General features: G+C 46.4%; 1 protein-coding gene across 4 annotated transcripts in view; it reads left to right on the top strand.

The window, feature by feature from the left end:
• The window catches only part of gab1 (GRB2-associated binding protein 1), a 68,946-nt gene that overhangs the window by 40,584 nt on the left and 15,697 nt on the right, over positions 1-12,665 (top strand). For all 4 annotated transcript variants that reach the window (XM_062523291.1, XM_062523299.1, XM_062523286.1 and 1 more), the window contains one exon: positions 5,346-5,643. In XM_062523291.1, the coding sequence (XP_062379275.1) occupies positions 5,346-5,643 (298 nt within the window). The remainder of the gene's footprint in view (positions 1-5,345; positions 5,644-12,665) is intronic.

The raw sequence follows: 12,665 nt of genomic DNA, 5'->3' as shown, positions 1-12,665 counted from the left end.
AATGAGGCGTATGTGGGTCAGTTAGATTCCAGCAGCACACAGCAAGGACTGCAAGAAGTGTGTGTGTGTGTGTGTGTGTGTGTGTGTGTGTGTGTGTGCACAGATTGGGGAGAATTTAAAGAGAAAGTGCTATGCAGTAATTTAGATTGAACCATAGTAAACTGTGTGTATGTGTATGCGTGTGTGTGAGTGTGCTTGCACATGAACCCTCATACCAGTCCCCACATGCCAAAGGACTGTGCTGAGTGTCTCCTATCTATTTATTGGCATTCATTCTCAATGTCTGTATGTGCCAGTTTCATATACCTACTGTATGTCCTGGTCTGTGGAAGTCTGCATAAACTGTGTGAGTGTTGTCTGTCTGTGTGTAACTGGGTTGGTTTATTTAAAGCTGATTCAGGGGTGTGTGTGTGTGTGTGTGTGTGTGTGTGTGTGGACCCACATGGTTGGATAGTTCTAGTTCCTATACCTTCTGGTACTTGTCATCTGTAGCTGCTCTCTCTCCATGTGCTCTCTCTTGTTGTTACAAACTACAAATACTACAACATATATTTGATTAAGATACAAGTAATTAGACATTTGAAAATACAAAAATACCCACACAATAATCATGTTATGCTAACTTTCAAAAGAAACTGCAAGGCACATTATTGAAAACATATCCCCAAAAGACAAGAAATACTTCAAGAAGCACACTTCACAACAGTGGGTTCAACTGTAATGTTGCAAACTGCCTGCAATGTTCTGAGAGGATGACTGTAAAGACAGTTATAATGTTTTTTTAAATTATAAATGACAAGTAATTAAATAGTTATTTAGCAGTAAGGAACCAGAGTAATAATAGGGTGACGCGTGTGTGTGCATGCGTGCCCTCTGTCTCTGTCTGATGATCTCTCTCTCTCTTTCTCTCTGTTTGATGATCTCTCTCTCTTTCACGCTTTCTATTTCCTTTCTATTACCTCCATTCTCATCCTCTGTCTCATCACATTTAGCCACAGAAGCCTGTAACCATAGCTAGTGCCCTCGTTCTCTCTTCCTTAAACGACTTCTCTCAGTCCCCGCCCCTCCCCTCCCCTCCCCTCCCCTTCCACTGAATCATTTTCTACAACCCATCACTCCCAGTTGTTATCAGCCGTTCAGCAATTAACCTCCCTCAACCCAACACTTAACCACTCTTACCATGGCTGATTTCTCTGCCATCCTTTCCTAGTCGTGTGTGTGTGTGTGTGTGTGTGTGTGTGTGTGTGTGTGTGTGTGTGTGTGTGTGTGTGTGTGTGTGTGTGTGTGTGTGTGTGTGTGTGTGTGTGTGTGTGTGTGTGTGTGTGTGTGTGTGTGTGTGTGTGTGTGGTCAGTCTGCCTGACCCCTCGCCTCAGATAACACCGTTTGGTCACAGCTTCCACATGGCTGATGGAACTGAGCTGTGGGTTGGAGCTGTGGATAGGACTCCTGCTCTACTGTGGGTTGGAGCTGTGGATAGGACTCCTGCTCTACTGTGGGTTGGAGCTGTGGATAGGACTCCTGCTCTACTGTGGGTTGGAGCTGTGTGTGGATAGGACTCCTGCTCTACTGTGGGTTGGAGCTGTGGATAGGACTCCTGCTCTACTGTGGGTTGGAGCTGTGGATAGGACTCCTGCTCTACTGTGGGTTGGAGCTGTGGATAGGACTCCTGCTCTACTGTGGGTTGGAGCTGTGTGTGGATAGGACTCCTGCTCTACTGTGGGTTGGAGCTGTGTGTGGATAGGACTCCTGCTCTACTGTGGGTTGGAGCTGTGGATAAGGCTCCTGCTCTACTGTGGGTTGCCTGTGTACAGTTCACCATCACAGCATTGGATGTGTTGTTTTCTGGATAGGTGGGGCAGTTGTGTCTTTGAATCTTTCCCCTCTGTTTTTCTTACTCACTCACTCACTCCCTCTCCTCTCCTCTCCTCTCCCTCTTATCTCTCCCAGTCTCTCTTGTTACTTCTCGCTCCCATCCATTTGCACACCCCTGTCTCTCTCTCTCCCTCTCTCTCTCTCTCTCCCTCTCTCTCTCTCTCTCTCTCTCCCTCTCTCTCTCCCTCTCTCTCTCTCACTCTCTCTCTCTCTCTCCCTCTCTCTGTAAGCTGAGCTGTATTCCCAGCGGGGTAACCTGACCCTATGTGCTCTGTGATGAGGCTGAGAGGCTGAGGCGTAGAGAAAAGCCTGTGCCGGGCTCTAACCACCACAACAAAGCCCAGCCCACTGTCAGTCAGGATGAGTGTGTGTGTGTGTGTGTGTGTGGGGGTGTGGGGGTGCGTCTATGTGTATGTATGTATGTATGTATGTATGTGCGTGCGTGCGTGCGTGCGTGTGTGCGTGTGTGTGTGTGTGTGTGTATGCATACAGTAGCTGTTTGTCTTCATGCCTGTGTTTTCATTGGCGTGGCAGCCCTTTTCCTGGATATCCTTGGGGATTTCTTTCTCACCCTCTCTCTTTCTTTCTTTCTTTCTCTCTCTATTCTCCCTCTCCTTTTCTCCCCTCTTTCTTCTTTTCTTTACTCCTTTCTTTCTCTCTCCCCTCCTGTGATGGTGTGATATTGGCCTGTGTGCTCCTTAGGCCTTTGCTTTAACAAAGACCCCCCTGTGGATGGAAAAACAGCTGAGAGGGGAGAGAGAGAGAGAGAGGGAGGGAGAGAAAGAGAGAGTGAGTGAGAGGGGGGAGAAAAAGCACCCAGCATTGTTAATCCGGCTCCCATCTTACGGAAGAGAAACAACAGCCATTTAGTTAGCATTCCTCACAGTCTGACGCCAAGTTGTGTTGCCTGCCCACCCCTTGCCTTGAAGTGCAAAAAAAGACCCCAGGATTGTTTGCCCTGAGAGGACAACTTCCATACTGTTGTTATGAATGCTTCTTGCAAGTACTCACACATACACAAATGCACACACGGTCATGTACAGGATATGGACACTTAGCTTTTGACTCCAGTCACGTAGACAACATGCACACATACAAACACATACATTCTGGACATCAAGACCCTTCAGAAGACCTATGTGATATCTTGAACTGCACTGTTGATTGGACTGTGATCTCTGGTTCTTCCCATCTTTTATGTCACCTGCATTAATGATTGGCTGGTTGATGTTTGTTTATTTGATTGATTGTGTACCCAGTTCTCAAATGTGACAGAGAGACTATGGCATGTATCTATGCTACAGAAGCAGCTTTAGTCATTTTAAAAGGGAAACAATACTTTGCTGTAGACTAGTTTCCTGCAGCATGATTGACAGTAGAGAGTTCGGAGACCCCATGAATTACTTTAATTACAGCCCACTCTCTCTTCTGTCTGCGCGCTGCGCTGTGTCACACCACGCTCCTGCCCCCCTTACATGGCCCTCCTGCTCCTCACACGGCCCTCCTGCTCCTCACACAGCCCTCCTGCCCCCCCCCCCCCCCCCCTTACATGGTGCTCCTGCCCCCCCATAGGGAGCTCCTGCTCCCCTCACACGGCCCTCCTGCCCCTCACATGGCGCTCCTGCTCCCCTCACACGGTGCTCCTGCCCCCCCACATGGTGCTCCTGCCCCCCCATAGGGAGCTCCTGCTCCACTCACACGGTGCTCCTGCTCCTCACACGGCCCTCCTGCCCCCCCACATGGTGCTCCTGCCCCCCCATAGGGAGCTCCTGCTCCACTCACACGGTGCTCCTGCTCCTCACACGGCCCTCCTGCCCCCCCATAGGGAGCTCCTGCTCCCCTCACACGGCCCTCCTGCCCCCCCACATGGCGCTCCTGCTCCTCACACCGCGCTCCTGCTCCCTCATACGGTGCTCCTGCCCCCCCCATAGGGAGCTCCTGCTCCCTCATACGGTGCTCCTGCTCCCCCCATAGGGAGCTCCTGCTCCACTCACACGGTGCTCCTGCCCCCCCATAGGGAGCTCCTGCTCCACTCACACGGTGCTCCTGCTCCTCACACGGCCCTCCTGCCCCCCCATAGGGTGCTCCTGCTCCCCTCACACGGTGCTCCTTCTCCTCACACCGCGCTCCTGCTCCTCACACGGCCCTCCTGCTCCTCACATGGTGCAGGCTGACACCTCAGTGGGCCCTCTGATTGCGGGTGCAGAGGAGCAGAGTCCTCCGTGACTGTTTCACTGTGTGAATTGGTCTGCTTTTATTTCTGGGGGCCGACATCCATTGCAGGCCAAACGGAGCCTGTGTAGTGTTCCCTGAGCGTGCACGAGACTGCTGCTGCTGCTGCCGCTGCTGATATGAAGGAACAGTGCAAAGCACACAGAAAGGGACTCTTAAGAGCCCGAGCTGGGCACTGGCGCTGTTCCCAAACATGGGCTTGGGTTCCTCTCTGTAAGAGAAGTACGCCCCAAAACAACAACCACTCTGAGAATAGCCGGGCCAGTCAGCTGGAGAGGGTTGATTGGCCCTTTCCTAGTTTAGCGTGTGTGTGTGGGCCGGCCGGGCGCCCCAGATGGTGGGGGTGCTGCGGGGGTGTTGGACTGAGTCCTGGCTCTCTGAGCTGTGGCTCTGCCTGTGCCGCTGGTGCTTCCAGGCGCATAGCTCTGTGGTGGTGGTGTATGTGGTTGTGTGTGTGTGTGTGTGTGTGTGTGTGTGTGGAGGGGGGAGAATGGTCAAGCCATGGAGGACCAGACCGGACCAGACCGGACTGACAGAGGCTGGAGTGAACTGGTGAAGCAGCCGTCTACTCTGACCAGCCAGTGGTCAGGGGTGGAATTTGGCTGTGTGGAGTCCAGGCCGACCCCTGTGACCTTCTGACTGTCTCTTTGGACCCGTGTGGTCTCTGCTCTAGTCTGACCAGGCCCGGCCACTCTCTCTGTTGTTGCTCTTCCCAGGGACTGACTGCTCCCTGCTCTCCGTAGCTCAGTCTCTCTTGTGCTTCACAGCCATGTTTATGTAGATACAGTACATACACTACATATGTTTGCAAGAATCTTGCTTCAGTTAGCAATTAACCATTGTAACACACTGGGCATTTGAATTGAAAGAAAGAAGCTAATAATAGCCGTATTCTGGAACCTCTTACAGTCAACTGAAATATTGATTGAAATATAATTTCAACAACATAAAGCATTCTAAGTTTTGTTCCAAATGACAGAAGTGCTGCAAATGAAGCACTGACTGTAACAGTAGCATAATTTCCATACTATTAGCTGCGGCTTGCACATTGATTTTGCAAAATGTCTTCAGCTATGAAGTTAATACAGGGCGTCAGTTAATATGGTGTTATTATGGTTTTGATTCTTTAACTTGCATAAAACACTCTCCTGCGGCTTATACACAAGCCCCCCCCCCCTCAAAAGATGAACTTTGTGACCCTGGTTAAATATCCCCCCCCCCCTCTCTCTCTCTCTCTCAGGCATGGAAAAAGCGGTGGTTTGTGCTGCGGAGCGGGCGACTGACCGGGGACCCCGACGTTCTGGAATACTACAAGAATGACCACGCCAAGAAGCCCATCCGCGTGATCGACCTCAACCTGTGTGAGCAGGTGGACGCGGGGCTCACCTTCAACAAGAAGGACCTGGAGCACAGCTTCATCTTCGACATCAAGACCATCGACAGGGTCTTCTACCTGGTGGCCGACACAGAGGAGGACATGAACAAGTGGGTGCGCTGCATCTGTGATATCTGCGGATTCAACCCCACAGACACCGACGGTAAGACACACACGTGCACACACACACACACGCACACACACAGATCAGGGACATGGTGAAGATAGACACAACACAATCCGTCACTTGAAGGGTTAACTCCCACAGAGACACTGTGGCCGAGACTAAGAATTGCCTCCAAATTACTGCAAAACTGATCCCATTTTGCATCCCACTGGAGCACGGAATGGGTATCTGCACTTTTCTTACTGATGCATGCAGTTATGGGAGGGTGAGGTAAAAGTGTGAGTATCACATAGTAACACTTAAGAGGAGAAGTGTACAGAATCGGATAGCAATTGATTAGGTCGGGGTTCCCACTGGTCATGGAATTTCTGGAATATCATGGAATTTTGGAAAGTCTATTCCAGACATGGAAAATCAGGAAATTTTGTATGATTTTTGGGGGGTAAAGTCATGGAATATCAGGGAATTTTGTTGTAGCAGTTAAAAATGTACGTGCCACAATACACGAATAGAGATATAGATGTACTTCCATGCAGAGTTGGTGTATATCTGGCTATTAGCTTTACTGCTTGAGTAGCCCACGTTTGTTTATTCAATTCCCATTTATTTATCTCCTGCAATAAAAAAGTGAAAGATTCTTAAACACGCGGCTGCTGCGAAATCATTGGGCGGAACACTCTTAAAACGAATGTGTTGAAACTAGCACAACTTGCGTTGTTTTTAACACGTTTGTGTCCAGATAGGAATAGTGTAAGTCTGTTATGTACAGTAAATAATTCCAGTGTTTCTAGGCTACTAGGCTACAGTACGCCGCTTGTTTACATCTTATCATGTATGATCGCTAAACGTTTGATTGTTCTGTCACCATCGGTTAACTCCATGACAAGTAGAATGTGTTGTGGGGGCAGTGACAAGAGCTGTTTACATAATGGATTGACAGCTTAGTAAATTCCACACAATATGGCAAGGCACAGCATTCGCTTAGAGAAACTCTGTATTAGCGCTTGCTTTGTACATCCAGCACTGAAAGTAAGGGATGGGTTAGCTGATGAATGTGTGGATGTGCGGCACCTATACAAGAATATACCTGGCTGCACACACATACATATTAACAGATCTAATTATGTAATTCCAAATGTATGGATGTGCATTTGGAATTACGCCCACCCATACATATTCACAGTCTAGCAAACTGTATTTGCATATGCTACTCACTATCCTACACACACACACTGCGCACGCAGGCACGCACATGCACACACACAAAATCTTGCTCAGACAGTCATAATTAGTAGGTGCACTATGCCAGTCTGGACCGGAGGCTTTGACCTCCATGACCCTAGCTGCCACTTCCTGTTTCTGTCTCTCCACACCAGACACAGCACATGCCACCCAACTCTTTTATCATACACACACACACACACACACACACACACACACACACACACACACACACACACACACACACACACACACGCGTGCACCAATCTGCTCTACACAGTAAGACTGGGCGATAGCCTCAATTAAATATCAAGACATACGTCACACTCACACACACACACACACGCTCTTGAGTGATAAACAGGTCAACAAGAAGACGTCTCATGCTTGACCTCTGCTGCTGTATATTTAGTTGTTGTTGCTGTTGGACAGAATGACTATCTTGCTTGTGTCCACATGTTTCTCTGTCTCCTTACTAGTTTGGAAAACTGGTAAAGCTTTTATTTTTCAGTTAAGATGCCATCCTCCTGCGTGCGTGCGTGCGTGTGTGTGTGAGGGAGACTATGCATGTGTTTGTATGTGCTGATAAACGAAAGATGTTCAGGAAATGTCCTTAAGCAGTACTTAAGTAATGGGAAGGGGGAGTTTCTGGAAGTCAGCATTCTATATGCATCAGTACCCATAAGTACGTACACACACACACACACACACACACACACACACACACACACACAGAGAGAGTGCCTCTATTTGCTGTTACACTGCGTCTTTGAATCACGGTGTTAAATGGCTCAGGTGAAGCCTCTACAATCCCCTGCAGGTCTTTGGAATTAGGACATCAGGATTTGATTCTTTCAGCTGCATAAATTACCGGCATTGTTGTAGTCCCTTCTGGTTTTCTGATAGTTCCTACTGCACCCTGACACTGGATGTTTCCATGGTGCTTTTCAGTTTTTTTTTCTGTGCATGATCATGAATGTGTACGTGAAGGTATGTGAATGAGTATGTTTGTATATTTGTACAGGTGTGTTTGTGTACGTTAATAAGAACCTGTGTGTGTGTGTGTGTGTGTGTGTGTGTTTGTGCCAGGCAGCTTTGTGTTATTGTTTTTGTCTGTGGTGGAGGCTGCCTGCCAAGTCTCCCTGTGTGAGTGCACTACTCACTTTCACTCCCCTGGGAGAGTGTGGTGCCCGGGTTAGCCCTCAGCTCACCTTACACCCCCCCACACCCCCCTCCCCCAACACACACACACACACACACACACACACCCTGTATCAGCCAGGGGCACATGTCCTTTTGTCACATCTTTCTGACTTACATAAAGCTGTCCAGCACATGCTATGAGCATTGTGTTAGTACGGTCATTGCTGTGCCTACTCATGTGGAAGCCATGTTTCTCCTGTTGCTGAGGATGTCACTGAGTACAGACTAAAACAGAATGTATGGTTTAGCACGGCTCTAATGTACGGTGGCCGAGAAGGGCCAAACGCGCTCAGTTAGAGAAAGTAGTTTCAAATACAAAACAATGCAAATTAACAAAAGAAACGTGGTACAAATGAAAAAAAAACGCACTGCAAGAAACAAAAGCAAATGCATCTTCATGAAATGCGCGGCAGATAGAGAAACTATGCAAAACACAAAACGATGCATCTTCATGAAATACGCTACAGAGAGAGAAACGATGCAGAATGCCAAACGCGCTGCAAACAGCTCCTACAACGGAAGTGCTCCAAAACTCCAGAGGGCGCTCTCACCGTGACAGCGCCATGGAGAGGCAGGCACACAGGAGGATGATGAGGGAGATAGAAGAACGTTGTTAAACAAAGATAAGACCATAAATAAACAAATAAAAAGTCACATTACCTTGCTACGCTGTAACTGCAACTACTTCTTGCGATCTGTCAACAGTTTTTGATTGCGACGTTCTTCTATCTTTCTTGTCATCCTCCTGTGTACCTGCAGTGCGTTTTTTTTCATTTGTACCACGTTTCTTTTGTTAATTTGCATCATTTTGTATTTGAAACTACTTTCTCTAACTGAGCGCGTTTGGCCCTTCTCGGCCACCGTACTAATGCCATGTGTGAAAAAGAATCCTGATTGATGTAGGGCATGTGTAGTAAGCAAGGAATTTCCCAACAGCAGAGAAAAGCGAGAAGGCTTTGGCCAGTGGATAACTGCAGGAGCCAGCACTCAATAATGGGATACAGCGCTAGTGTGCTCGGAAGAATCCCCTCCTGGAGCTTCCCATGCACTTTACCCTCCACAGAAGCCCAGACTGCCCCCTCCCCCCCTGGCCCCCGTCCTGATCCCCCCCCGCCCCCCCCGCCCCCCCTCGCTTGGACAAAGGCCTGTGAGATCCGGGAGCAGGGAGAGGGCCCCTCTTCTCCCCCAAGGAGGGCAATTATTAGTAGGGCAGACGTCACAGGCCCGGGCCCAACAGAGTGGAGCATGGAAGTGTGTGCAGTTAGCCGCTAGCTTGTAGTTAGCCTGGGTTGTGTGTGTGAGCAGGGCTTTAGGGAGAGGAGGGGGATTTTCCCACTGGCTCAGTGAGTCAGTGCTGAGCCCTATAAACAGGAGAGGAGAGGAGAGGAGAGGAGAGGAGAGGGGGACAGCAGGACAGAGGAGGGAAAGAAATGAGGGAGGGAGAGAGGGAGGGAGGGAGGGAGGGAGGGAGGGAAAGAGGAAGAAAAAGGGGAAATCCAAGTGAAGGGGCTTCTTCAGTTTCTCAGCTGCTCATCTAGCATCCACTTGTGCAAAAGTTTGCAGATTGCATGAAACATAGATACAAATCAATTCTAGCACTTCATATTTAACATGAAATTGTTTGATGAATATTTAAAGTCATCATGTAGATAAGTAACCGTTGTTTTTCAAAGCAATATGATTGAATATGCATATTCATTGACAGGAAAATGTGTATGTCAAAGAAAAACTCCAGTTATCAGCACTGGTAGACACAGCATATTGATACTTGAGTAATCCTCAGGGGAGTTGAAGAGACATTCTATTGCTAATGTGTACAGAAAATTCAAATACATTTCAAAGTGCTAAAGTATTGAAAGTAGCAGCCCCACCTGGATCCTATTCCAGCAAGGTCAATATTGTGTCAGTAAGGGGCGGAGTTGCAAAGTTGAATGGCCACAGGCAAGAATGACCTCTTGTGGAGTACCTGGGAAGGATCTGGGAGGACTGAAGGATATTGCTGTATTCCTCTCGTGTGTGTGTGTGTGTGTGTGTATATATTCTAGATTGAGTAGTGCTATGTTCACACACACACACCTGCGGTCTCCCACAGAGTGAAGTGCGGATCTAAGGCTACTGAGTGAAGGTTGGGGTGTAGCGGCTAGAATTGAGAGTGAGAGAATAGAGGACTGATGGATTAGCGCCTTGTGAAAAACTCTACTCGACCGTTACACAGCCAAATATGGACAGGGTCATTGCAGTAGCCATAGCTACACTTAGGTAAGCCCATGTAGAGTGTTCCTGAGGTGCTTCACAATACGTGCCTGGATTCTCCCCATTTAAGATGCAATCTTTGGCCCTTCTTACTTTGAGATTAATCTGAGGGCTACAGGCTTTTATTAAGGGAATTTGAAGTGTGTGTAGGCATGTCTCTCTCTGTCAGTCTCTCTTTTTCTCTCTCTCTCTCTCTGTTTGCCTATTTGTCTCTCTCACGTGCAAACACTCCCACACATAGAGAATGTGAGGACCACACTAAAGGTGTTCTCTTCTTCTTTCTCACCATCACATGGCCTTGCTATGCACACTAAGGCTGGTCCTTCCTTAACTGATGAGTGGTTTAGATTCAGTCGTGGAGCATAGTCTCATTTCCTCTTTAGAGTCTCACTTCAAGATCAGTCTTTTCATCCTTCTCAGTAAAAAGATGGTCTGTAAATACTCGTGCTGTGTGTGTGTGTGCATAGCATATTCCTTTCCAGGACCTTTAAGGAAAGTCTTATTGATTGCATGACCATGCTATGTGATGGTTGATCATTCAAAAGGTGTTGCAACTAGAGGTTTTAATCATAGCAATGCCTTTATGTATAAACTTTGATGAAACATTGTTAAAAAAAAGGATTAACAAATGGATATACAGTACCCTCCAGAATTATTGGCACCCTTGGTAAAAGTTGACTAAAAATAGGTATAAAAATAATCTTTAGGTGATTTATTGTACTCCCACAATGAAAGCAATGTGGAAAAATATACCCTGCAAGGCAAGCAAATTTATTCTGAGAAAAAGGAAAATCTCATAAAGAAATAAATATTTTTAACAAAAACAGCTTGCTCGCAATTATTGGCACCCCTGAAACATATTACGTACAACATTTAACAGGAGCATTTTCCTATGTAAATGCAACGTTTTAAAGTAAATCAGAGTGTCTGTGAACTTTCAGAAGTAGTTCATGACGTTCTTTTTCACTATGGTATGAAAATGAAGTCACTCAGAGGCTAAATCCTCTGGTCATTTTTCAACATTGGAGAGACAAGAGAATACACTAAATTGAAATAAAAAGAAATTGTGTTGACATTTGTAAGTAAGAGAATGTCTATGGAAACTAGGTATTTTGTTGAAAATGCCTATATTTCCAGTTAAAATGATGAATAAAAGGTTCTAATCATCTGGAAATGTGGCAAACATGCTTGGACAAAGACCCATGGCTATTTTGCTCCCACGCACAGTATGGAGGATGGTATGATAGGCAAAAAAATCCATAAGAACCACTGTTGAGAGTTACAGACAAAGCTATCATCTTGGGGTCACCAAGTCCCCCCCAAAAATCTTCAAAAGTGACCTCACTGCTAATAGATTATTTATACAGCATGTCAGGTTAAAGCCAGTAGAGTCATTTAATGAACAATGTAAATGGCAGGAATTACTGAATGGTACCATGACATGTCTGGGAGTGTGGTCTATTGTCAGATGAAAATAAAATTATGCTCTTTTGCTAAAAACACTTAAGGTGTCTTTGGCATACATAGAAGAATGACTATACTAAAAAGAACCCCATGCCTAATCAGAATTATGGTGGAGGGTCTGTGCTATTGTGGGGCTGTTTTAATTCCCAAAGGCCTTGGGAACCTAATTAAGGTGCATGGCATCATGAACACCAAGAAAAACCTGAACATTTTCAAAGGAAATCAAACAATCTCTGCCAAGGCCCTAAAAGTTGGTCATGATTGGATCATTCATCAGGTCAATGAACCAAAACAAATGCACAGATCAAAACAAATATGGTTTACTGAACACAAAATCAAGCTTCAGACATTGCCATAGCAGTCCCCTGATCTAAACTCCATAGAAAAACAGTGGGATGAGTCAACGAGAAGAATGCACAAGTGTGGACCTAGCAATCTGGACGATCTGGGGAGGTTTTGTAAAGATGAATGGTCTTAAATCCCTTACTTTGTATTCTCAATCTTTATGGGGTGTCAGAGAAGAATATTACATGCTGTTTTATTGACAAAGGGAGGTTTAAGAAGGTATTACAAGTAGGGGTGCCAATAATTGTGAGTGACGTGTTTTTATTAAAAACATTTATTTCTTTATTAGATTTTCCTTTTTCTCAGAATAAATTTGCTTCCCTTGCAGGGTGTATTTTTCCTCATTGTTTTCATTGTGGGAGTACAATAAATCACCTAAAGATTATTTTTTAGACCTATTTTTAGTCAACTTTTACCAAGGGTGCCAATAATTCTGGAGGGTACTGTATACTTTAGACTTAAAGTGTCACTGCACCCTAAAATATGTTTTTGAGCTGTTGATTGATTGAAAATACTCATAAGTGGTGAAGTTATGGGGTGAAGTGACTCTTTAATGACTAAATCATGCAGAC

This window comes from Sardina pilchardus, chromosome 2, assembly GCF_963854185.1.
Source record: "Sardina pilchardus chromosome 2, fSarPil1.1, whole genome shotgun sequence".
Lineage (NCBI taxonomy): Eukaryota > Metazoa > Chordata > Actinopteri > Clupeiformes > Clupeidae > Sardina > Sardina pilchardus.
The sequence above is the reverse complement of the archived record's forward strand: the minus strand, read 5'-3'. Positions and strand labels throughout refer to the sequence as shown.